The sequence below is a fragment of the Rana temporaria genome, chromosome 2, assembly GCF_905171775.1.
Source record: "Rana temporaria chromosome 2, aRanTem1.1, whole genome shotgun sequence".
In the NCBI taxonomy this organism is placed as follows: domain Eukaryota; kingdom Metazoa; phylum Chordata; class Amphibia; order Anura; family Ranidae; genus Rana; species Rana temporaria.
The window spans coordinates 348,301,117-348,324,255 of NC_053490.1; the positions used below are offsets into that span (position 1 = coordinate 348,301,117).

A 23,139-nucleotide genomic window follows, 5' to 3' on the forward strand; every position below is an offset into this window, starting at 1 on the left:
AGAAGGGTCTACTTTTACATGGTGTACTAACTTTACACTTTGTAAAAGCAGCCCTAATTTTGCGTTTGCAAACTAACAACTTATGGAGACTTCACGAAGGGAAACCGCTTTGTGGATCTCCGTAAGTGCTAATTTGCATACCTGACGCGGCATTTCGACGAGAAATGTCCCCAGCGGCGGCCGAGGTACTGCATCCTAAGATCCGACAGTGCAAGTCCCTTACACATGTCGGATCTTCTGCCTATCTATGAGAAACTGATTCTGTGGATCAGTTCCATAGATAGAAACAGGGATACGACAGCGTATCAGTAGATACGCCGGCGTATCCCTTTTGTGGATCTGCCCCTCAGTCACTGTGTCCCGTGGTGTACTCCAAGAAAAGGATTTTACAGGTAAGCTGTCTAAAAATCCTATTATTTTAGTTTTGTAGTTTACAAATTGGAAGGGAGAAGAGGAAAAATAAAAATAAAAAGAGGGGATGGGGTAGGGGAGGGGGTTTAGGGAGCTAAGTGAGGAGGGGGAATACGTGGTATTGAAAGGGGAGAGGGATTAAATAGGGAGGAATTGAAAGTAAATAAGGGATGTGAACATATACTCTTAAAGTGGAGTTCCACCCATTTTTTTATGTTTGTCTGTGCTGCATGCTCTAATCTCATAGTGTTCAGAATGGACAATTTTTATTTAATTTGTTGCTTGTAAATACCTTTATTTTGTAGTCCTTCATTACTTCCTCCTCCTTATTTGCCTAGGCTATTTGCAAGGGTTTCTGGGATAGGCATCATGTTTCCCAGTAGTCCTTGCAAACCTGACTGAAACCTATTACAATGCTTGTGCACTGAGCATGTGCGAGATATGCAAAGCTGAAATCCAGGAAGTCATACAGTCTGGCTTCATGATGCCCACACTTAAGATGGCCACGGTCTATTTCTAGATTATAAACTATTTAAATGCTGTAACAACCTAACAAAACGGACCTTAGTTTACAGACTAACTTTACTAGAATACATTAAGCTTGTGTATTACAGGGGTATTTATATTTAAAAAGTGAAATTGTGGGTGGAACTCCCCTTTAAGGCCCCGTACAGACGACCGGACAGGACTCCAGCATACATTTGCCCGCCGGGCCTTTTTCCAGCAGGCAAATATTTTCAAACTTGTTTAGAAACAGCCCGCTGGAATCCTGTCCCTTGGACATGTTCGGTCGTCTGTACAGACCTACCGTACATGTCCGAGCGGCCGCCATCCCTCGCATGCGTCGAATGACTTAGACGCATGCGTGGAAGCATTGACCTTCCTGCGTCGCGCACGTCGCCGCGTCATCGTCGCGGCGACGGCGCGGACACGTCACCGCGCTGTCTGTCCGCGCAGATTGCCTGTCATTTCTGTCTGATGGTGTGTACAACCATCAGACAGAAATCTCCGACCGGACATGTCCGATGAAAACGGTCCGGCGGACCGTCCAGTCGTGTGTACAAGGCCTTATACTTAACCTTTGTGATTAGGAAATCTTAACTGATGTGTTTTGAGTTCAATACATAGGCCAAACTAGAGTTTGGATAATTCAATCATGAAGTTGAGGGAGTTATTAGTATGATGTAGAGATTATTCAGTCCATGGAGTCTGGAGGATCCAATTCTGGGGAGTTGAAGCAACCTCTTTTGGATGTAGCTTGTCTGATTCTGTCAGTTTCAGGTTTTGATGAAATTTGTGGAGAGCTGGATAGCGTGCACCGACGAGGACTTGTAGATGATTTGTTGTATAGCTGGAGTTTTTGCAGTGTGCTCTGTAGTTCTTCAGTGGATCTACTTGTGTATCTTGTTCCTTGGTGGGCGAATCGAACAGTGAATGGGAATCTCTATTGATAAGGGATGTGGTGGTGTTGGAGATTTTAAAGTAGAGGTTTCATCTCACGCCGTTTGGCTAATGTTATTGGCGATAAATCTGCAAATTTTTGATAAGAATGTCCTTGAAAAGTTAGGGTTTCTTTAATCCTGGCTGCGGCCATAAGCTGATCCTTGGTACGGAAGAAATGGAATTTAATAATTATGTCACGCGGAGGTCCTTCTGTTTGCGTGGTGCTAATGCCCTGTGAATTCTATCAAATTCCAGTCTCTCAATAGGGATGGAAGGGGACAACTCCTGAAAGAGTGCTGTCATGGACGATTGAAGATCAGTGATTGATTCAGGTATACCTCTTATGTTTCGTTGTTAGGGAAACTACATTGGTTTCAATGTTATCCATTCTGCATTCTAAGTCTGCAGTACGTTGGCCTAAGTCACGAATCTCTTTAGTCAATTTCTCTGTTATTTGTTCAGAGGTCTGTTGCAGAGCTTTATGAAGCATCTTCTCTATTTGTTTAAAATATTTGGGTGTAATGTCTCAGTTTGTTGTGTTAAAGAACCTGCACTTTGTTCATTTTCTGTGTAATTTGAGTCCTGTGAAGAGCTCAGCTGTTTTCTGTCAGCGCGGGATTTAGCTGTGTGAGGTGAATTAGACAGAGCCATTACAACAGAGCCTCTGAGGGGTTTTTCCTTGTGTGTTTTTGTCTTGACTTTCCTGCGGGTCACTCCAAAAACCATACTATTATGTTCCCAGGGCGTTAGGGAAGATTATGGAGTAGTTTTGATTAATTACCCTGTCTTTCAGTTGTCCGTGGAAGCCGTGAAGACCTGAGAAGAACAGAGCCTCAGTAGGACATGTCTGATGCCATCAGCTCCGCCCCTCCCCCTCGGTTGATATGTATTTCTAAAGAGCTTCGCTTATAGTTCCCTTGTGGCCTAAGCAAGCTGTTTCCGGATCCATCCAAGGTGCTTCATAGCCAAAGTGGATGGTACCTGGGCCTCGATTGAGAAGAACGAGGTTTTGCCTGTAATGCCTCTCTTAGGAGGGCTGGATCCTGGGTTCCAGTTTTTTGGTCAGACCCAATACCAAAAGTTTTCTGGCAGGGTGCGGTACGGGTCCAGGGGTGTGGTGTTCCTGACCATGGACCCCGGTCCCTGAAGGTCTGCGGACTTAGCCCGCCGTGATGGGTGAAGATTGGGCTGCCTGTGTCTTCAGCAGAGTCCTGCGGTGGGGAAAAGGTAAGTGAAGGTCCTAGCAGAACTTGGTTCAGCTAGGAGACCTTCTATCGAGCTATTATGGCATGCCTAGGGTTTAAACAGCCTATATTGTTGTTTAAAGGGGTTGTAAAGACAAAAATATTTTCCTCTTAAATTAAAGTCTGACAGAAGCTGATAAAGTAAAAAGTAATGTTTTGCATTATAACTAGTTTGATACCTGTTGAAATCGAGCTGTTTTATTCACCTCCGTCACTCCTGAATCATTATTCTCACTGACTTCCTGGTTTGCGGTGCAAATTCATTCTTGCTACATCACGGCCTAATGGGAACTACAGTTCCCATTAGGCTTGGCCTCCATGCCTGTGAGGGATAAGAGAGCATCTTCACGCAGGGCTGTAGTTATAGGGAGGGGGTAAGCACATTCTGCTTTCCACCATGCAAAACGGCTCAGATGCTGGTGGAAAGCAAGAAGAGGAGTGACAGGAAATGGCATTTTCAAACCTGGATTACTGTATTTTGGAGGTCAAAAGGAAAAACGAGGTAAGTGATATTTAAATGCTCTAGCTTACAGCAATCAATTGATCTAATAAAAAACAAACCTTTAGTGTTCCTTTAAGTCTGCCTGTCAGATCCCTGGGAAAACCTGTCCTTGGTGACATATATCACAGTCCCTGAAATAGGGGTTTACTGTGTTGCCCAGACACTGCTAAAAGATGAAGGTACTTGCCTTTCACTATAACAGCTGCTGCATGCTTTCCATGAGGGGGGCTCGTCTGGTTTTCCATCCACAGAACGGCTCAGCAGGCTTCCCACACTGTTCCTCCTTGCTGGAGCGATAGCGACGTTGAGTGCACACACGCGCTATGCCAGCACATGCACGGTCGTCGCATGACGCACGCAAGATGGTCTCTTCCTTATAGCCGTGTTACGGAGTGGCTGGAAGGAGCAGGGTGGAGTTTGGCAGGCGCAGGCACAGTGAGCCTTGCTGTTATAAATCTGTCTCCCTGTAACATCCTGGCTGACGGTGGGACACAGAGAGCTCTACACAAGCTATTGTGAGACAAACAGACAACACAGTCAGTACAGGCAATATTTCCATGCTGACGGCTGATGAATACAGGCATTCCCAAGGTACATATTTAGCTCTGCATCAGGCTGATCTGGTAATAGCAGGGCTCTGGGAATAAAAAATCCTAAGAAGCTAAGGGGTTCGCCATTGGGCTCTGAGGATCTCGGGCATGCTCCCGCTGTTCCATCCTCCCCTGATAAATCAGAGGTAGTTGCCCAGGTTGAGCCATCAGGGTTGTTAGGTGCTATGTCTGCCCTTGGCCAACCTGCTCCAGTGTATGTGAACGAGAGGCTTTTACCTCAGCCCTGGGGGGTCTGGAGCAGAGATTAGCAGCATTGATCGCATCCTCTCTTCCTGAGAGAAAGTGCACCAGGTCACCCTCTCCTCCTTTAGAGTTCCTAGCAGCAAAACAATTGTCCCTCGAAGAGGTTGACTTGGCCTCAGGGGACCAGGCAGAGGGGCACTCTGATGCTTCTGCCTCTGAAGAGTCTACTCTGGAGGAACCTTTTTCAGCTTCACAGAATGAAAAATTGTTGGTACAATCCCTTACGGAAATGGTTCGTTCAGCATTTAAATTGCCCCTATCAGAACCAGCAGCTAGTTCTGTTTCTTCTTTGGGGTCTTTGAAAGCTCCTCAAGCTAATTACTCTTTTCATGCTACTGTTACTAGAGGGACTCATTTATCAGGATTGGGAACATCCGGATAAACTGTTTCTCCCTCCGGAGACATTTTCTATTTTGTATTCTATGGAGGAAAAGTTCACCAAAAAATTGAGTATCCCTACAGTGGACGCTGCTATCTCCTGTGTGAACAAAACTCTGACTTGTCCTGTGGACAATGTACAGATGTTTAAGGATCCGACGGATAAGAGATTGGAGACATTGGTAAAGACTTCCTTCTCTATGGCTGGTGCAGTAGCTCAGCCTGCAGTGGCAGCTATAGGCATCTGTCAAGCTTTGAAGGATCAGATGAAGCAGGTTTTGAAAGATATTCCTGCTCAGCAAGCTCGCGATTTGCCCGACTTGCCTAAAGCGCTCTGCTTTGCGGTAGATGCCATTAAAGATTCAATCCATCAGTCCTCCCGCCTTAAGCTCCTTTTGGTACACATACGTAGGCTACTATGGTTGAAAAACTGGTCAGCCGAGACGCCTTGTAAAAAGCTCCTGGCTGGTTTTCCATTCCATGGGGAGGATTTGGATAAGTATATTCAGAGAATCTCTAGTGGGAAAAGCACACTTTTGCCAGTCAAGAAGAGGTTTAGGGGTCCCTCTTTTAAGCGGCCCACCTCTCCAATTCCGGGGACTTCAGCTTCTATACAGTTCCGACGGCCTCCCGGATGGTCAGGTACAAGAGGAAAGGCTCGGGCAGGCCCAGGGTCACAGGAAACCCTGGAACCGTAAGCCTGTCAAGCCAACACCTAAGTTGGCATTATATAGTGTCGCCCCCACTCAGTCGGGTGGGGGGAAGACTTCAGTTGTTCTCAGGGACTTGGCAGGAGAGGATTCAAGACAATTGGGTCCTCTCCACGGTGTCAGTGGGGTACAGGCTGGAGTCACAGGAGTTTTCTCCCCCTCACTTTTTAACATCAAGCAGTCCAAAGGATCCAGTAAAGAGAAAATCTCTGTTTCTGGCACTAGATCGTCTGTTGTCCCAAGGGGTAATCGTGGAGGTACCAGTAGAAGAGCAAGGTTTGGGCTTCTATTCAAACCTCTTTATAGTCCCAAAGCCGAACGGAGATGTCAGAGTGATTCTAGATCTCAAAGGTCTAAACCAATTTCTAAATATCCGATCCTTTCGGATGGAGTCAATTCGGTCAGTAGCCTCCACCCTACAGGGGGAGAGCTGTTAGCGTCCATCGACATCAAGGAAGCATATCTGCATATACCTATTTTTCCCGGCCATCAGAAGCTGTTGCGCTTCGTGGTAGAGCAGCGCCATTATCAGTTCATGGCCTTACCCTTCGGGCTGGCCACTGCGCCTTGTGTATTCACAAAGGTCTTGGCCCCTCTGTCGGCCAATCTAAGAGCTTGTGGAGTGTCGATAATGACCTGCTGTTAATAGATCACTTGGTTGCCAGCCTAAATCTAGCTGTGTGCAACACGGTCAAGTATCTGGAGTCCCCTGGGTTGGATCCTCAATCTAGACAAATAGGCTTTACAACCAGTAAAAAGACTGGAGTACTTAGGGCTGCTCATAGATACAGACCAAAAAAGATTTTTTTTGCCCCAGACAAAGATCGCTTCCTTAAGAGAGCTGATCCAGGTGGTCAGTACAAAAAGAGAACCATCCATTCGTCTTTGTATGCGGTTGTTGGGGAAGATAGCCTCATTCGAAGCCATCCCATATGCCCAATTCCACTCAAGGAAATTGCAGAATGCCATTCTGTCCACCTGGAACAAAAAGGTCCAAGCTTTAGACTTCCCAATGTCTCTGTTTCCAACAGTACGTCAGAGCCTCTGTTGGTGGTTGGTACCCCAAAATTTACAAAAAGGGAAGTCTTTCATCTCAATCTCTTGGAGAGTGGTGATGACAGATGCCAGTCTTCTGGGCCGGGGGGCAGTTCTGGAGAAACTGTCTCTCCAGGGAAGGTGGTCCGCCTCCGAGAAATCTCTGTGCATCAACCTGCTGAAGATTCGAGCGGCACGCTTGGCCCTAAGGACATGGACATCCGAGTTACAGGGTTTCCCTGTCAGGATACAGTCCGACAATGCCACGGCTGTGGCTTACATAAATCACCAGGGCGGCACCAGAAGTCGTGCGGCCCAAAAAGAGGTGGATCAGATCCTGACTTGGGCAGAAAGTCATGTCCCATGCATATCCGCAATCTTTATCCCAGGGATAGAGAATTGGCAGGCAGACTTCCTAGGTCGCCAACAGTTGTTTCCAGGAGAATGGTCTTTTCACCCCGACATCTTCCTGACCATATGTCAGAGGTGGGGAACGCCAGACATGGATCTTTTCGCATCCAGGTTCAACGCAAAGGTGGACAAATTTGTTTCCCGGACGAGAGATCTGCTCACTTGCGGGACGGATGCGCTGGTGTTCCCCTGGGACCAGTTCTCACTAATTTATGCGTTTCCCCATGTTGCAGCTGTTGCCACGACTCCTTCGCAGGATCAGGGTAGAGGGGAAACCAGTGATTCTTGTAGCTCTTGCGTGGCCTGAAGATCCTGGTACACAGAAATGGTAAAGATGTCGATAGGAGATCCGTGGATCCTCCCGCTTCGTCCAGACCTGCTCTCACAAGGTCCAATATCCCACCCTTCCTTACAAACTCTAAGTTTAACGGTCTGGCTATTGAATCACACATCCTAAGGAAGAGGGGGCTCTCAAGCTCTGTGGTGTTTACCTTGATTAATGCAAGAAAGCCAGCATCCAGACTTATATATTACAGATTGTGGAAGGCATATGTGGCCTGGTGTGAGACCAGGAGGTGGTATCCTCGTAGATATGTCATAGGCAGAATTCTTGACTTTCTACAGATGGGTGTAGACATGAAGTTAGCCTTGAGTACCATCAAGGGGCAGGTCTCAGCCTTATCGATATTCTTTCAAAGGCCACTAGCTACACATTCACTAGTTCTGATTCAGATTATTCTACCAACTAAAGCCCCCTTGTGTCCATGGGACTTAAATCTGGTAAGATCATAAGGATAGAGTGGTTTTACGGCCTCATCCGGCCTTTTTTCCCAAGGTCGTGTCAAATTTTTATTTGAACCAGGACCTGGTTCTTCCTTCTTTTTTCCTGAACCTAGTTCTGCGGAGGAAAAGTCATTACATTCCTTGGATGTAGTGAGGGCAGTTAAGATCGATCTTAAGGCTACTGCTCAGATTCGAAAAACTGATGTTCTGTTTGTTCTGCCAGAAGGGCCCAGAAAGGGTCAGGCAGCGTCAAAATCGACTATTTATAAGTGGATTCGGCAAGTCATTACTCAAGCCTATGGTTTGAAAGGGAAGGATCCTCCCTTTAAAGTTAAAGCATACTCCAGTAGAGCAGTTAGTGCTTCTTGGGCAGTGCATCACCAGGCCTCTATGGCTCAAGTCTGTAAGGCTGCGACTTGGTCGTTGGTCCACACATTTACTAATTTTTTTTTTTAAATTGTTTATTTATAGAAGAATAAAGACAATGTACAGCATATCACAAGAGAAAAGGTATTTCAACTTTCGGTGATACAAAGCAAATTGAACTGAAAGCATGTCAGGAACACAGATAAAGTCTGGCAAGACAATTCTTAACAAACATTTAACAAGGCATTGCAGACACACCGTAATCTGAGATAATCAGAACTTCAATGAGAATGATTAGTTCCAGGTGCAAAAATAAATAAAAATAAATAGAAAAAAATGTAATAAAATAAAAAGAGATGAATCCAGAACAAAAGCACAAAAACCTATTATAAGCAGGTGGAAGCACCATGGGGATCAAGTGTTCTGAAGAGATTCAGGCAAAAAATCTGATGAGAATCGTCCCATAATTTCCATATTTTATCAAAAAGAGATAAAGTGTCATCAACCTTAGCAGTCAAATGTTCCATCCTCCGTGTGTCAGCTATGATAGAAAGGACGTGATGGAGAGTGGGGGGTGAAGTGGAGAGCCATAACCTAGGAATGGCTCTCTTTGCAGCTAAAATAACAAAAGACATACGTCTCTGCGAAGTTTTAGGCAATTCCGAAAGGGGCAAGCCCAAAAGGAAATGTATAGGCGACAGAGGTACAGGGTGAGATAGCAGTTTACGCAGAAGCTCTTGAATCTTAATCCAAAAAGGGCCAATGAGGGGGCAGTCCCAAAAAATATGGAAAAGGCAACCCACAGACCCACCGCACCTCCAACAACACTTAGAAAGGGTGGAGTCACGAGCGTGCAGTAAGTCCGGGTCCTATACCAAAATATCAAAATTTTAAAGGAAGTCTCCCTCTGTACTACACAACGTGAGATTTTTGACATATTGTCCCATATTTTCCCCCAATCCAATAGCGAGATTGGGCGTTGGAGAGTAGTAGACCATTTTTTCATATATCCATGTGTAATGTCCGTCAGGGGAGGTGTATCATGTAAAATCTTGTATATGGATGAAATCTGTTTGGGCTCATAGGGACCAGCAACACATAAGAGTTCAAAATCTGTGGGCCTCTCCAGCGAGAGCGAGGGGAAGGTAGAAAGAAAAAAAAATTTAAATTGTAAATAAGAATACTGAAGGGAGGCTGGGAGGTCATATTTTGATTGTAAGTCTGAAAATGATAAGAAAATACGTGTGATCGGGTTAACCAGATGTCGCAGCTGAAAGACCCCAGCCCTCGTCCATGGATACATTCTCCTGTAAGACATACCATCAGTTATTTCCGGATTGAAAAGGACGTTCATTAAGGGAGAGCACCTGGAGGAAAGGGAGAACCGCTCCACACACTTCCTCCAAATGGCAAGGGTAAACAGCATCGGGGCCAGACATAAAGATCTCAGCTGGGGCATAAATTTAGTGGAGGAAGGCCAAAGCATATAACAGGGGTGCACTGGGACAGTAATCGCCATCTCTATCTCTGCCCATCTAGAGGGGGCCTTTCTAGAAACCCAGGAAGTTAGCGTACGAAGATGAGAATACTTAATAATGTCCGGCGCTGCCAAACCTCCTCTATGTTTAAGAGCAAACACCACTGACTGAGCAATCCTATGGGAAGCATTATTCCATATAAACTTGAGGCACCGCCTCTGGAGATTTTTCAGCTGCGACATAGGGACCGAGGTTGGGAGAGTCTCAAAAAGGTATAACAGTTTAGGGAGAATCGACATCTTAAGGACATTAACCCTTCCCAAGAGAGATATCGGAAGAGAGGTCCACAGATTCATGAGACAGGTTATTTCCGCGAACATGGGGGGGAAATTAGCTTGATATAGGGTGGAGTACGAGGAAGTGATCACATTCACTAAATTTTATCAGTTGGATATAAGAAGACATGAGGATATCGCCTTTGGGCGCAGTGTGCTGCAGGCTGCAGTATAGGTACTCACCTCTGATGGCGCCCAGCTTTGTTTATGGTGTCTCCCTCCCCTCATTGGCGTTGCTTTAGGACATCCCACATAGTAATTACTATGCCGCTCTGTGTCCCATGTTGTACAAGAAAGAAAATAGGATTTTTATAACAGCTTACCTGTAAAATCCTTTTCTTGGAGTACATCACGAGACACAGAGCTCCTGTCCCTCTTTTTGGGGACACTTATTGCTTTGCTACAAAACTGAGGTAATCACGGTATGGGAGGGGTTATATAGGGGAGGGGACTTCCTGTCTTGGGTGTGGCGGTGTCCATCACCTGAAGGTAGGCTCTATAACCCACATAGTAATTACTATGCCCATCTGTGTCCCTAGTTGTACTCTAAGAAAAGGATTTTACAGGTAAGCTGTTATAAAAATTCTCTCTCTCTCTCTCTCTCTCTCTCTCTCTCTCTCTCTCTCTCTCTTTCTCTTTTTCTTTCTCTTTCTCTTTCTCTTTCTCTTTCTCTTTTTCTCTCTCTCTCATTTTTAAATGTGGATTTTATTTTTCAAAAACAATAATATACCCTTGGTAAGACCTTACTGCTGCTATATGAATGTCATCTTGGTGTTTTGGAGAGTAGATCTACTATAAAACTAGAGGTAGATGCATATCTTGTGTAGAAATTAAACCTATGAAAGTAAATTTTTGTTGCAGTTTTCATTCAAAGTACAATAAATATACAACCCAGTGGTCATAATTTTGAGCATCAAGCAGTTTTATATATTTAGCCAATTCCATTAATGGTTCCATTGTTGGCTCTGTTGAGATGATATTAATATAGGATTTTTTTTATTGCCTTGTTACTTAATGTTTTCTTCTCTCTACAGTGTGATCTGGTGTATACTTTCTTCCATTCCCTTCCTCGTGATGAGAAGAATGTTGGCAATACTACACAACCAAGACCTTCTGGTAGAGTTTACAGTTAAAAATACATTTGTGATTTTTTTTTTTGTTTACAAACTTTTTTATTTGGTACAAAATGGTGGTACAAAAAGCAACATGGCATACAAAAAAAGAGTACACATAAGAAAATGTCCAGGAGTCAAAAAATAGACAATAGTAAACTATACAAATCTTATGTAACATTAATAAAACATAGTTCTAAAGAGTAGAGAATTAAGATGAGGGTCAAAAAGTAGATATAAAACCATAAGTGTTATTAGGATAAACAGATCAGCAAAAGGAATTATGCGATTTAGATGGGATTAAAGAAAGTAGCAGAATGTTCAAACCATGGGTCCCATTTTTTATTATATATATGCATCGAATTTTGAACAATGTGATAGATTTTTTCCATAAGGTTTATATTGTTAATTCTCGTTTTCAATTGATCTAATGGAACTGTGGGGGATTTCCAGTGAAAAGCAAACAGCCAGTGGATCGCAACACAGATTGTGTGGATTAGTCTCATGTGCTGTATGGGGAGGCCTATAATAGGGGAGAACAGAAGACAGTTCTGAACTGTCCGTTTGACATTGTAGTTTGAAATCTTAGAGGCAAATTTCTCAAGTTGTTTCCATATATATGTGATTCTATCACAGTCCCAGAAAGTGTGTGAGAATGAACCAATGGAGTTGCAGTTTCTGAAGCATAGTTGTGAAACGGTCGGAAATATTACATGTAGTTTAACTGGGGTATAGTACCATCTGGTTTATAGTTTCAGTGCAGTTTCCTTAATAGCAATTGATCTAGTGCATTTGTGAAGGTTGTTGATCGATTCTTCCCAGTCATCTGGGGAATAAGAGAAGGATATCTCCTGTTCCCATTTCTGCATGTAAGAAAGTTTTGGAGAATCTGTGTTATTAATGAGATTGGGGTACACCTCAGAAATAAAGCCACGTTTTCTAGGGGATTTCAGACAAAGTTTTTCAAAAAAGGAAGGTGGGTTTGTGTCTGTAGTCTGAAAGTATGTGTTAAAGAAGTGTCTAATCTGTAGAAAGTTGTGAAATTCTGTGTTGGGAATTTGATATTTAGATTTCAACGAGGAAAAGGGAATGAAGTTATTGTTTTCTAGAAAGTTGAATAGGGAAGTCTGATTATTACTGATCCACCAAGAAAAGTCTCCCAAGACCTTGGTGTATTGATGAAATTTCGGGTCACCAATGAAGGATGCATGTGGGGGAGATTTAGTAATGAGGTGGTATTTTCCACTGTATAATTTCCATAATTGGTATGATTGTGACACTATATGATTAAGGGATTCTATAGCGTGATTAGGAATTTTATTTCCCCAAAGGATACCGGAAATCGAATAGGGAAGGATCGAATCTCTCTCGAATGCTACCCATGGGAGATTAGGGTTGGAAATGTGCCATTGTGCCATTTGAGACCATCTGGCGGCTAGGTAGTATAGCCAAAAATCCGGGAGGCCCAAACCCCCATCCTTATGGGATTTAAATAAAACAGACCTGGAAAGACGAGGGTGTGAGTCTGCCCAAATGTATTTATGAATATCAGACTGGAATTTTGTAATCAGAATGTTGTTAATTCTAATTGGAAGTGCTCGAAACATGTAAAGAAGTTTTGGCAATATTATCATTTTTACCGCTGTGATTCTACCAAGGAATGAGATGTTGAAGGGTTTCCACATTCTAAGAGTTGATCTCAGTTTCAGCAATAGCGAAGTATAATTCTTGGAAGCTATATCTTTAATATTGGGGGTAAGAAAGATGCCTAGATATGGGAGTGACTCCATTGACCATGAAAAGTTAAAAGAGGACCGCAATGATTCTAATTGAGCTGAAGGGATATTTATAGGCATCCCTATAGACTTGGATACATTAACTGAGAGACCTGATAGTGACGAAAATATATTAAGTGTTTGTAAGAGGTTGGGAAGAGCAATATTCGGTTGGGTGAGGAATAAAAGCATGTCATCCGCATACATACTTAACTTATATGTACCATTTTTTGTGGAATAGCCCTTAATGTCTGTGTGACTAAGAATTGCTGTAGCCAAGGGTTCTATCGCCAGCGCAAATAATAGCGGGGACATAGGACATCCCTGTCATGTCCCCCTGCCAAGTTTAAAGAATTCAGAGTTGCAGCCTGGGAGTCTTATTCTGGTGGCTGGATTATGATAAAGAGCATGGAAGGCATGTACAAACTCACCTTGAAAGCCATATTTTTTCAAGACTATGTCTAAAAAGGTCCAGGAAACACTATCAAAAGCCTTGTTAATATCAAGGCTTAACATTAAGAGTGGTTGAGAGTGTATATTTGCATCCTGAATGATGTTTGTAACTAACCGAATGTTATCCGTGATTTGTCTACCTTGGATAAAACCAGATTGATATGGGGAAATTAGACTGGGGATTATAGCAGATAGTCGGTTTGCTAAGAGTCTACTAAAAATTTTAAGATCATTGTTAATGACTGAGATGGGTCTATAATTCTGGGGCAGTGTGTGGTCCTTGTTCGGTTTTGGAATGAGGTACATATTTGCAAGTAACATTTCCTCTGGGAATTGGTCTCCTTTCAGTATATTGTTGAATAGTTTGGAGAGGTGTGGTATAAGGAATTGGTGATATTGTTTATAATATAAGGAGGAGAAACCATCGGGGCCAGGGGCAGAGTTCTTTTTGAGTGATTTCATTATTTGAAGTAATTCCTCCTCTGTACAGGGTGCATTTAGTGATTCTATGTTAGTTTTAGTTAATTTGGGGAAGGGGAGATTATCCAACCAATTAATGGAGGAGAGAGGGATTGAAGAGTTTGGCGCTGAAAGGAGTTCCGAATAAAAGTTTTTAAAGATAGAAAGAATCTCTTGTGGGTGAGTGATTAGTTGGTTTGAGCTATTTTTAAGTTTATAAACATGTGTGGGTTTAATTGTTTGATTGAGTTTCCTGGCGAACATTGTAGAATAAGAGTTACTAGATAAGAAAAATGTTGCCTTAGACCACCGAAGAGCTTTTTCTGCTCTAAAAGTGAGAAGAGAGTCCAGCTCTGTGCGTTTTTGTGATATCAATTTAAGGGTATGTGGATCGTGTGAACATGTATGGTCTTTATATAAGTTTTGGAGATCTTTTGTAAGGGAGTGAATCTTTTCCCATTTACTTCTATTACATTGTGCAGCTCGCTTAATAAGGTGACCCCTCACTACTGCTTTGTGTGCCATCCACAGAGTGGAGGGAGAGATATCAGGGTTTGAGTTTAATATGAAATAATCCTTAATTTCAGATGCTATTTCTTGTTGATGAACAGGGTCCGAAAGTAAAGATTCATTTAATCTCCATGAGTAAGGGGTAGGGGTAAGGCCTATGAATTCTGTACTAAGAGTGACAATTTGGTGGTCCGACCAGGAGCAAGGGTGTATTGCGGCATCATGTGTGTTAGCTAGAATAATAGGGGTACAGAATATGTGGTCAATGCGAGAGTATGAGTCATGTGGGTGAGAGTAGAATGTATATTCACGTGCACCTATGTTTAAAGCTCTCCAAGAGTCTATTAGCTGTAGATCGTTTAAATGTGTAATGGTTGTTTTAGATAGTGTTTTAGAACTCAAGTTTTGTTTGCTACGATCCAGATTTGGTTGCATGACCGAGTTAAAGTCACCACCTACTATGATATGTGAAGAGTGGAGTTGTTGCAATTTGTTAAAAAATTGGGTGAAAAATTAGGTCTGTGCATCATTAGGTGCATAAACATTAGCTACAGTAAGCTCTCTACCTGATAGGGTGCCTTTAATTATGATGAACCTACTTTCATGGTCTTTATAAACTTGCTGGATTTCGAATGGAAAAGAATGGTGAAAAAAAATTGCCACTCCCTTGGTTTTGGAGGAGGATGTGGTGTAAAAGGATTGATTATATGCTTTGTGAAAGAAGGTAGGATGAGCATCCTTCATAAAGTGTGTTTCCTGCAACATAACAATCTTGGCTTTTAACTTATTATACTGCAAGAACGCCTTCTTTCTTTTGTTTGGGGAATTGAATCCCTGCACATTATGAGAGATTAATGTAATAGCCATAAACCATAGAGAGTGTCATAAGAATTCAACAGGAAGTGAGGTAACTGAGGAACTGTAAGTTTAGGGGGGGGGCCAGGGAGCCAGGGGTCTTGATCTGTTTAATGACCTATTATTAATCCAGACTGTAAGGAAACCTGAGACAAGTATAACTTCAACAAATAAAAAAACTTTTGCAAAGAGTGTACCATATTTACCATCTCTATCAGAGATTACATCTAATGTACCATTAAATATGTTTAACCAAACATAGAAATGTAGGAAAAAAAAGGGGTTGAAAGAAAAAATTTTCTTCAACCGACAGTGAAGCAACAATAGACCAGTTGGTTTGAAACTCAGTGATGTCGACATACAACTGCGAATAACCAACACTGTAACCAATGTTAAATTAAGAAAAATGAAAACCCATAGTAATTCGCAGTTCAGACGAGAAAGGGCAACCCTCATATTAAAGAGAGCAGTCCTGACTGAGTGGGGGAAAATCATAGCGACACGGGGCGGGGAGCCACAAAAAATTTACATTAGAAAAAATACCTGTGACGATCATTGCTGAGACAACCAAACAGATTACCGCCAAAAAAAAAAAAAACATATATAAACTATCTTAGACACAGACTCTAAGTCCAAAAATTGTGCAGTGGAACCCATAACTGAATTACGCAAGTCATATTAAGTGCAAAAAATTCTATAAGAGAGACCACATTAGATGAGGTAGGTGTAATTATCTATTATGTTAAATCAGAAAAACTATCTGGTAAATGTATAAGGCCCACAGGCCAGATAAAAAAAAAATATATATGCATATATACATACACATACATATACATACACAATTAAGCCTGAGGCGAGTTAGGCAATATTTGCCCATGAAAGGAGCTAAAGGAGAATTACAAACATTACTATATCTGTTGATGACCATCAGTGTGTAGGAGTCAGCTAGCCAATATATCTTGCGTAGCAAAAAATGGTCAGCATATGGAAATCCTGAAAAGGGTAAGACATACCAGCATATGCCAGTAGATGGCAGTGTTACCACATAACTGACAACCTCTTAACAAATATGTATGATACCACTATATCATCTACACCATTACATGTACTATGATATTGTAATAACTTGAAGTAGCATGAGGGCAACATTGCTAAATAAACTAAATGAAACCTCATAATAGAAACCCAGAATACTTATTTAAATATGTACTTAACCTAGGGTTAAAGTGAGCAGCAAAAAGCTATATCAATATGAAAAAAGAGAAAAAAAAACAGAGTCAAAACCTGAGACCAATTGTTAGGTAAACCGTAGGAAAAAAGGATTAAATGGGTGAACCAAGGAAAAGGGTAGTTATTTCAGGCGCCATGGATCGGCGTCAGGTCTGAATCTGCGACGGTCTCCTCGGATTACTGGTGTGTTCCAGATAGGTGCTGGGCGAGGCGTGGATGGGGTGCGCGGGAGATTGCTAGGATCCATCAGTCCCAACTTGAGTAAAATATCCTGTCCCTCTGGGATGGTGGTGGCGATGTAAGTGGTTCCGTTGTAAGGGACAATCAGCTTAAAAGGGAACCCCCATCTGTATCTGATCCTGGCAGTGTAAAGCACTGATGTGATCTCCTTCATTCTTCTGTGTCTGTCCAGCGTTGCTTGGGATATGTCAGGATAGATTTGCAGCTGGACTCCCTCCAAAGTGATATTTCTCATGCCTCTAGCAGCGCGCATGATCTCCTCCTTCACCAGAAAGTCTTTCATACATAGCACTATATCTCTGGGTGGTTTGTCAGGAGAGGGTTTAGCTCTCAATGCACGGTGAATACGATCGCAGACAAAAGCCTGGGGACTCTGATCTGGCAACAGGAGCTGGAAAAGCTTAATGGAGTAAGGTACTAGGTCTGTGATGGTTTCTGGGACCCCTCTAATTCTTAGGTTAGACCTTCTGTTTCTGTCGTCCAGGTCCTGGACATGTGCCTGCAGCTGTGTAAAAGCAGATGAGAGGGATTCATGTTCCCTGGAGAGGTCATTAAAAGCAATGGAGAGTTCATCATGCTTATTTTCTAACAGGTCTGTACGAGACCCCAGTGAGGCTATTTCCTGGGACAATGTGCTTGTGGAATTCTGGATCTCTGTCTGGAATTTGTCAAGGAGCTTAGTGCAAATAGCTTCTAGGCTAATGTCCAGGTCTGCCTTAGTAAGTGGGGTGTACTCACTGTTTGTTGCAGAGTTCATTTCCAGAGGTGCCTGTGGAAGTTCTTGTGCAGAGGAGGAGGGGGGAGGGGAAAGCATGGTTCCAGCACCATGCTTAGCCATCTTGCCACGCTGCTGTGATCTGAGGAGATAATGAGTGAGGGTTTTCTGGCTGCTCCAGCGTCTCCTCTTCCCTGAATTCGGCATGCACAGGTGCTAGTGTGCAGGGGTGTCAATAAAAAGAGCTTTTGGCAGTATGAATCGCCCTGATGTGTGGCTGAGAGCCCTGTGAAGACTGGAGCTCTCTCTAAGTGTGACTGCTCCGTCCCATGTCTCCTGCTTCCCTCAATACATTTGTGATTTAAAAGCTTTAGCTCTTAATTAAGAAATAGCCCCATCCCTTTCCGTTGATTAAACATGCTTTTAAAGTTACAACATTTAAGTAGTAACTGTATAACAAATTATCTGCTAAAGTTAAAATAGTTTAAGGTCTAAAATCACTGTGTACTTCAGGGTAGTTGAGTTGTACAATAATAAATAGAAAATTGCGCTAACCCAAACGAATATTGGTTAATGTGGCAGCATTGAACCAGAAGGCTGCAGTAAACTGTGTAGACACACATAAAATACAAAAGAGGAAAAAACTGCGCCAACACTAATCAGCTAGCACTCATGCTAGATAAATGGTAACATAAATAAACATATAAATCAATCATGTGCAAAATGTCCCAATAAGTACTAAATCTTGTTGGTGTCAACATCTGAGACGAACAGCACCACAGGGAACGTTATAACATCCGTGAGAACCACCACCACATGGAAAGCCTCTTACCAGAGTGACAAGTATAAGCAGCCTTAAAGAGGTATGGTCTCCGTCCGTGGGTTAAACACAGGATCCAGAAGCCCCAGGATTGAATCATCCAAACGAGGGATCGCTACCTCCTTCTCAAAGGTGGTTCGTGGATCATAGATAACAAAAAACGGACCATAGCATAATACCGTGTTTTAAAGTTTATTTATAAAAAAAAGGTTGTCTTTAATTTGTTGAGAAGATTCCTCTTCGACCAGATCTTTAATGCATGATCTACACCAGCCCTCAAAATTTGCACTCGCCTACTCGCATTTGGCGAGTAAATAATTTAAAGGGGGGCGAGTAATGACAGGGCTGTTCTGTCCCAGGAATGTATAGCCAGTGCTCCAGCCACGCACAGGTTTGCAGCACAGCCATTTCAATACATACATACATAGTCAACCGCGTAGGACCGCCCCTCGCCACCTCCTTCCACACATATCCGCCCAGGCACACAGAACCTGCTGTTCAATAGGCATAAAAGAGCCGCCTGGGACTGTCCCTTTCTGCCTCAATCCCCACCCAGATCGTGCACTTCAATATACATTCCAGAGCCGTCTGGGACCGCCCCTCTCCACCTCCTGCCACACATCCCTGCCCAGGCACACAGACCATGCTGTTTAATAGGCATGAAAGAGCTGCCCGGGACCGCCCCTCCCCGCCTCAGTTCTACTGCACACACCCAGCCAGGCACAAAGTCTGTGCACTTCAATAGGCATTAAAGAGCCGCCTGGGATCGCCCACTCCGCCTCCCTGCTGCACATCTAAGGAGTGGGGCGGTCCTAAGTGGGCAGGCTCAAACCATCTCGGTCTGCCCTCAGTGGGCACAGTGAAGACTGACCCCCGTGGCTGCAAAATTGTAAATATGACCGTGTGCTGTTAGGCAAGGGTACAATGGGGGATTAAATAATATGTGTGCTGGGGGGGTGGTATTGAGTGCAAGCATGTGCTGGATTGGGGGGGGGGTGCTAATTGGAGGCATAGATGTCATGTATTGGGGGGTGGGTGTTATTGGAGATCTGAATCATATCCATGCCTCCAATTCCACCCCCTTCCTAATCCATTATAGCTATCCCTTCACCACCATCCCCCCTCTTCCATATGATAGATTGGGGGGAGTGGTGGTAGAATTGGATAGATGCGCTGGATTGGGGGGAAGATTGGAGGCATAGTGTTCTGGAAAGGGGAGGTCAAAAGACGAGGTGTGCTGGGGGGGGGGGGGTTGTTAAAAGCACATGGAGGGTGGCATTGGAGGCAGAGATATGCTGGGAAGAGGAATTAGAGGTAGAGGTGTACTGGGGGAGGTGTTGGAGGTAGAGGTGTACTTGGGGAGGCGTTGGAGGCAGAGGTGTACTGGGGGGAGGCCTTGGAGGTAGAGGTGTATTGGGGGGAGGCGTTGGAGGTAGAGGTATACTGGGGGGAAGCGTTGGTGGTAGAGGTGTACTGGGGGGAGGCATTAGAGGCAGAGGTATACTAGGGGGAGACGTTGGAGGTAGAGGTATACTGGGGGGAAGCGTTGGAGGTAGAGGTGTACTGGGGGGAGGCATTAGAGGCAGATGTGTACTGGGGAGGCGTTGGAGGGAGAGGAGTACTGAGGGAGAGGTGTACTGGGGGGAGGCATTGGAGGTAGAGGTGTACTGGGGGGAGGTGTTGGAGGAAGAGGTGTACTGGGGGGAGGCGTTGGAGGAAGAGGTGTACTGGGGGGAGGCGTTGGAGGAAGAGGTATACTGGGGGGAGGCATTGGAGGGAGAGGTGTACTGGGTGGAGGCATTGGAGATAGAGGTGTACTGGGGGAGGTGTTGGAGGTAGAGGCGTACTGGGGGGAGGCGTTGAAGATACCTAATACTGACTAAAGCATTTAACAGTGTCATTTCATGAGATAATTTATGAGGGCATTTATAGGGGCGGGGCGGGGCAGGGTAGGATTTGGGTGGGAGAACTGGTGGCGAGTAACTCTTAAAGCGGTAGTTCACCCCCCCCCCCCGACACATTTTACCATCGAGACAGGCATTGTAGCGCGAGCTACAGTATGCCTGTCCCGATTTTTTTAACCCCGTACTCACCTTGTAGTCGTCCATCGTAGATTTCGGCTCCCGCGGGGAATGGGCGTGCCTATGGAGAGGGAGGATGATTGACGGCCGGCCCTGGCACGTCACTCTCCCCGAAGACAGCCGGAGTAGGTCTCGGCTCTTCACAGCGCCTGCGCACAGGCTATGCGCACGCGTCGTGAAGACCAAGCCTATTTCGGCTATTTCCGGAGAAGCGTGACGCGCCAGAGCCGGCCGTCAATCATCCTCAGTCTCCATAGGCACGCCCATTCCCCGGTATCTTCGATGGACGACTACAAGGTGAGTACGGGGGTAAAAAATGCGGGACAGGCATACTGTAGCTCGCGCTACAATGCCTGATTTTAAGGTAAAAGAATTTTTTTTTTTTTTTCCCGTCGATAGGGTGAACCCCCGCTTTAAGACCTGGCTAGTAGCTCAGGACTTGAAATTTTGAACCCTGATCTACACATTGATTTTTGCCAAGGATCTCTGAGAAGATTTTTGCAGGAGGGACACTTCCTTTGACTTGGTGGATTTAATGGTTTAGCTTTGCTTAATGTTTTTTCCTAAGAATCTATGCAGGATGTAGTAAGGGACTGCATCATGCATTAAAGATCTGGTTGAAGAGGAATCGTCTCAACAAATTAAAGACAACCTTTTTTTTTTAAATAAACGTTAAAAAACTGTATTATGCTATGGTTTGTTTTTTGTTATCTATGATCCACGGACCGGGGAGCAGGTTGTCTGGAGTGACGGAGTGAGAGTGCGACGTGTGTGGGCGGGCTCCGCTGCTGCTGCGATGCCTTCTGTGTGAGCTATTAGACTATCTCTCTCCCGCTTTCTCTTCATGGCCCCGGATCTAGAGGCTTATGAGGCTACAACGGAGGTTTATAAGGCTATAACGGAGGCGGTGAATGCCCGGTTATTGTGGTCAGCGGAGCTGAGCAACAGGGGAGCAGTAGTTGGGATCTGGCTGGTGTTTTTTTCTACTTTGTCCGAGTATAGGGCATACCCGCATACATGCATACCTTTGTATTTGATCGGTTCCCTCAGACTTAGACTCCCAGAGCAAGGCACGGCATTGAATCCGGCTATCAGAACCGAACTCCAGCATCTCTAGCACCCCGGGTTTGTGGCTCCTCCCCCCTCCTTGCTGGCTTTCCTCAACTCTTCTAAATATTCTTCCAGCTGATATATGCAGTGAGGAACAAGGAGAAAAAGAAGGAAAGAATGAAGACAGCAAAAAAAAGTAGGTTTGGTTCTGTTACTTGCTTACTTTCTGTATATATTTGTTCTACCTTACTGAATAAGCATCAGGAGAAGGGGGATGATGCTGGAGTGAAAAACAGAATAAGAACATTTATGTGGGCGAGCTGCATTAAGTCATAAACTGTCATAAATTCCCCTAGGAAAGAGGAGATTTTGTTAAAATAAGGTGGGGGAAAAGGAAAACATAGACTCTACTCTCTAATAAAATCAGGAAGCTGAGCGGGAGCCTGAATGGCTCCTAGTAAAACTAGGAGTAAAACACAGACGGTTACCCCTTGTTCTTCCCCCATATCAAGGACAGTGAAAGGTGCAGCGAAAGCAGCAGTAAAATCTCCTATAATAATAAAATCTCCTCAAGTTACTGGAAAACCGGTGGGAACTCAAAATAAAATGGAAAAAGAAACAGAACAACCCTCCTTTGTCAAAGATATCATGGAAGCAATAAAAAAAAGCAGTGAGGCTCTTACATTTAAAATAGATGCCTTAGCAGTGGACGTTAATATAATGAGACACGAGTTTGATAAGGTACAGCAAAGAACTGCAGCAATAGAAACTCGGGTCTCAAAAATGGAAGAAAAACAAAAAATGGACAAAGGAGAATGGCATATAATGAAAAAACAAATTAAGACACTTCAAGAAAGGGCTATTGACACAGAAAGTCGAATAAGAAGGAACAACGTGCGGATTTTAGGACTACAGGAGCGAGCAGAGGGGGACAATCCGGTAGAGTTTTCAGAAAAATTACTGACGGACATATTGGGTCTGATAAAAAGATCCTCGACATTTGTAATAGAGAGAGCACATAGGATCTCTTTCCGTATCCCCAAGCCAGGGGAGTTTCCTAGACCCTTTCTGCTGTGTCTATTAAATTTTAGAGACAGAGATCAAATTTTATCAGCAGCCAAGATAAAGGGGGACATACAATTTGAGAATGTGAAGCTGCTGTTTTTTCCAGATTACCCTCCGGAAATACAGGAACAAAGAAGAGCCTATACGGAAGTTCGAAAAAGGCTCAGAGAGAAGGGGTTAAAATATAGTCTTTTATACCCCAGTAAACTGAGGGTGAATGATGAGACACAAATACGTTTTTTTTAAACGCCAGCTGCGGTGGCAGAGTGGCTAGATAGTAGATAACATATACCCTCTTTTCTTTTTTTTTTAAGGAGGGTTAATGCTGTTTTGATTTTCTTCTCTCTCTCTTTTCTTTTTCCACGGAATAATGTTATAAAATTATTGTTATGAAGAGACCGATAAGAGAACTCTTAAGGGTCACTAAAGGAAAATTAATTTTTGCCTAAAATTAATGTCTGCAAGGTAGACAGAATAGTGTAATGATTCTGTTAAAAAACGAGTAAATACCTATTAAATTACTTCATCTATATCACCTCCGGCATTCTAGTTTCTGTTCTCTCATTCACTTCCTGGTTTGCATCGTTTGTTCATGTAAGAACTACATTTCCCAGTATGAATTGTGGCACGCCCAGTAATTCACACCTCCTTGAAGTCTTTAACATGTAGAGAGTGTCCTGCCACACAGATGTAGTTCCCAGGAGGGGGTGAGCATGTTACTGACCACCGCAGTAAAGCCTCCCATCACGGTGGTCAGTAAAATCAGACAAGCAGGAAGTGAACAGAACAGAGAAGAAATAGAGTGACTTCTGAGCAAAAACGAA

At 43.7% G+C, this 23,139-nt stretch overlaps 1 protein-coding gene across 1 annotated transcript in view; it reads left to right on the plus strand.

Annotated features, from left to right (window-relative positions):
* PIK3C2B (phosphatidylinositol-4-phosphate 3-kinase catalytic subunit type 2 beta) overlaps nt 1–23,139 on the plus strand; it is a 1,746,470-nt gene that overhangs the window by 1,639,724 nt on the left and 83,607 nt on the right. The window contains 1 exon segment of the mRNA XM_040339537.1: nt 10,985–11,066. Within this exon segment, the coding sequence (XP_040195471.1) occupies nt 10,985–11,066 (82 nt within the window).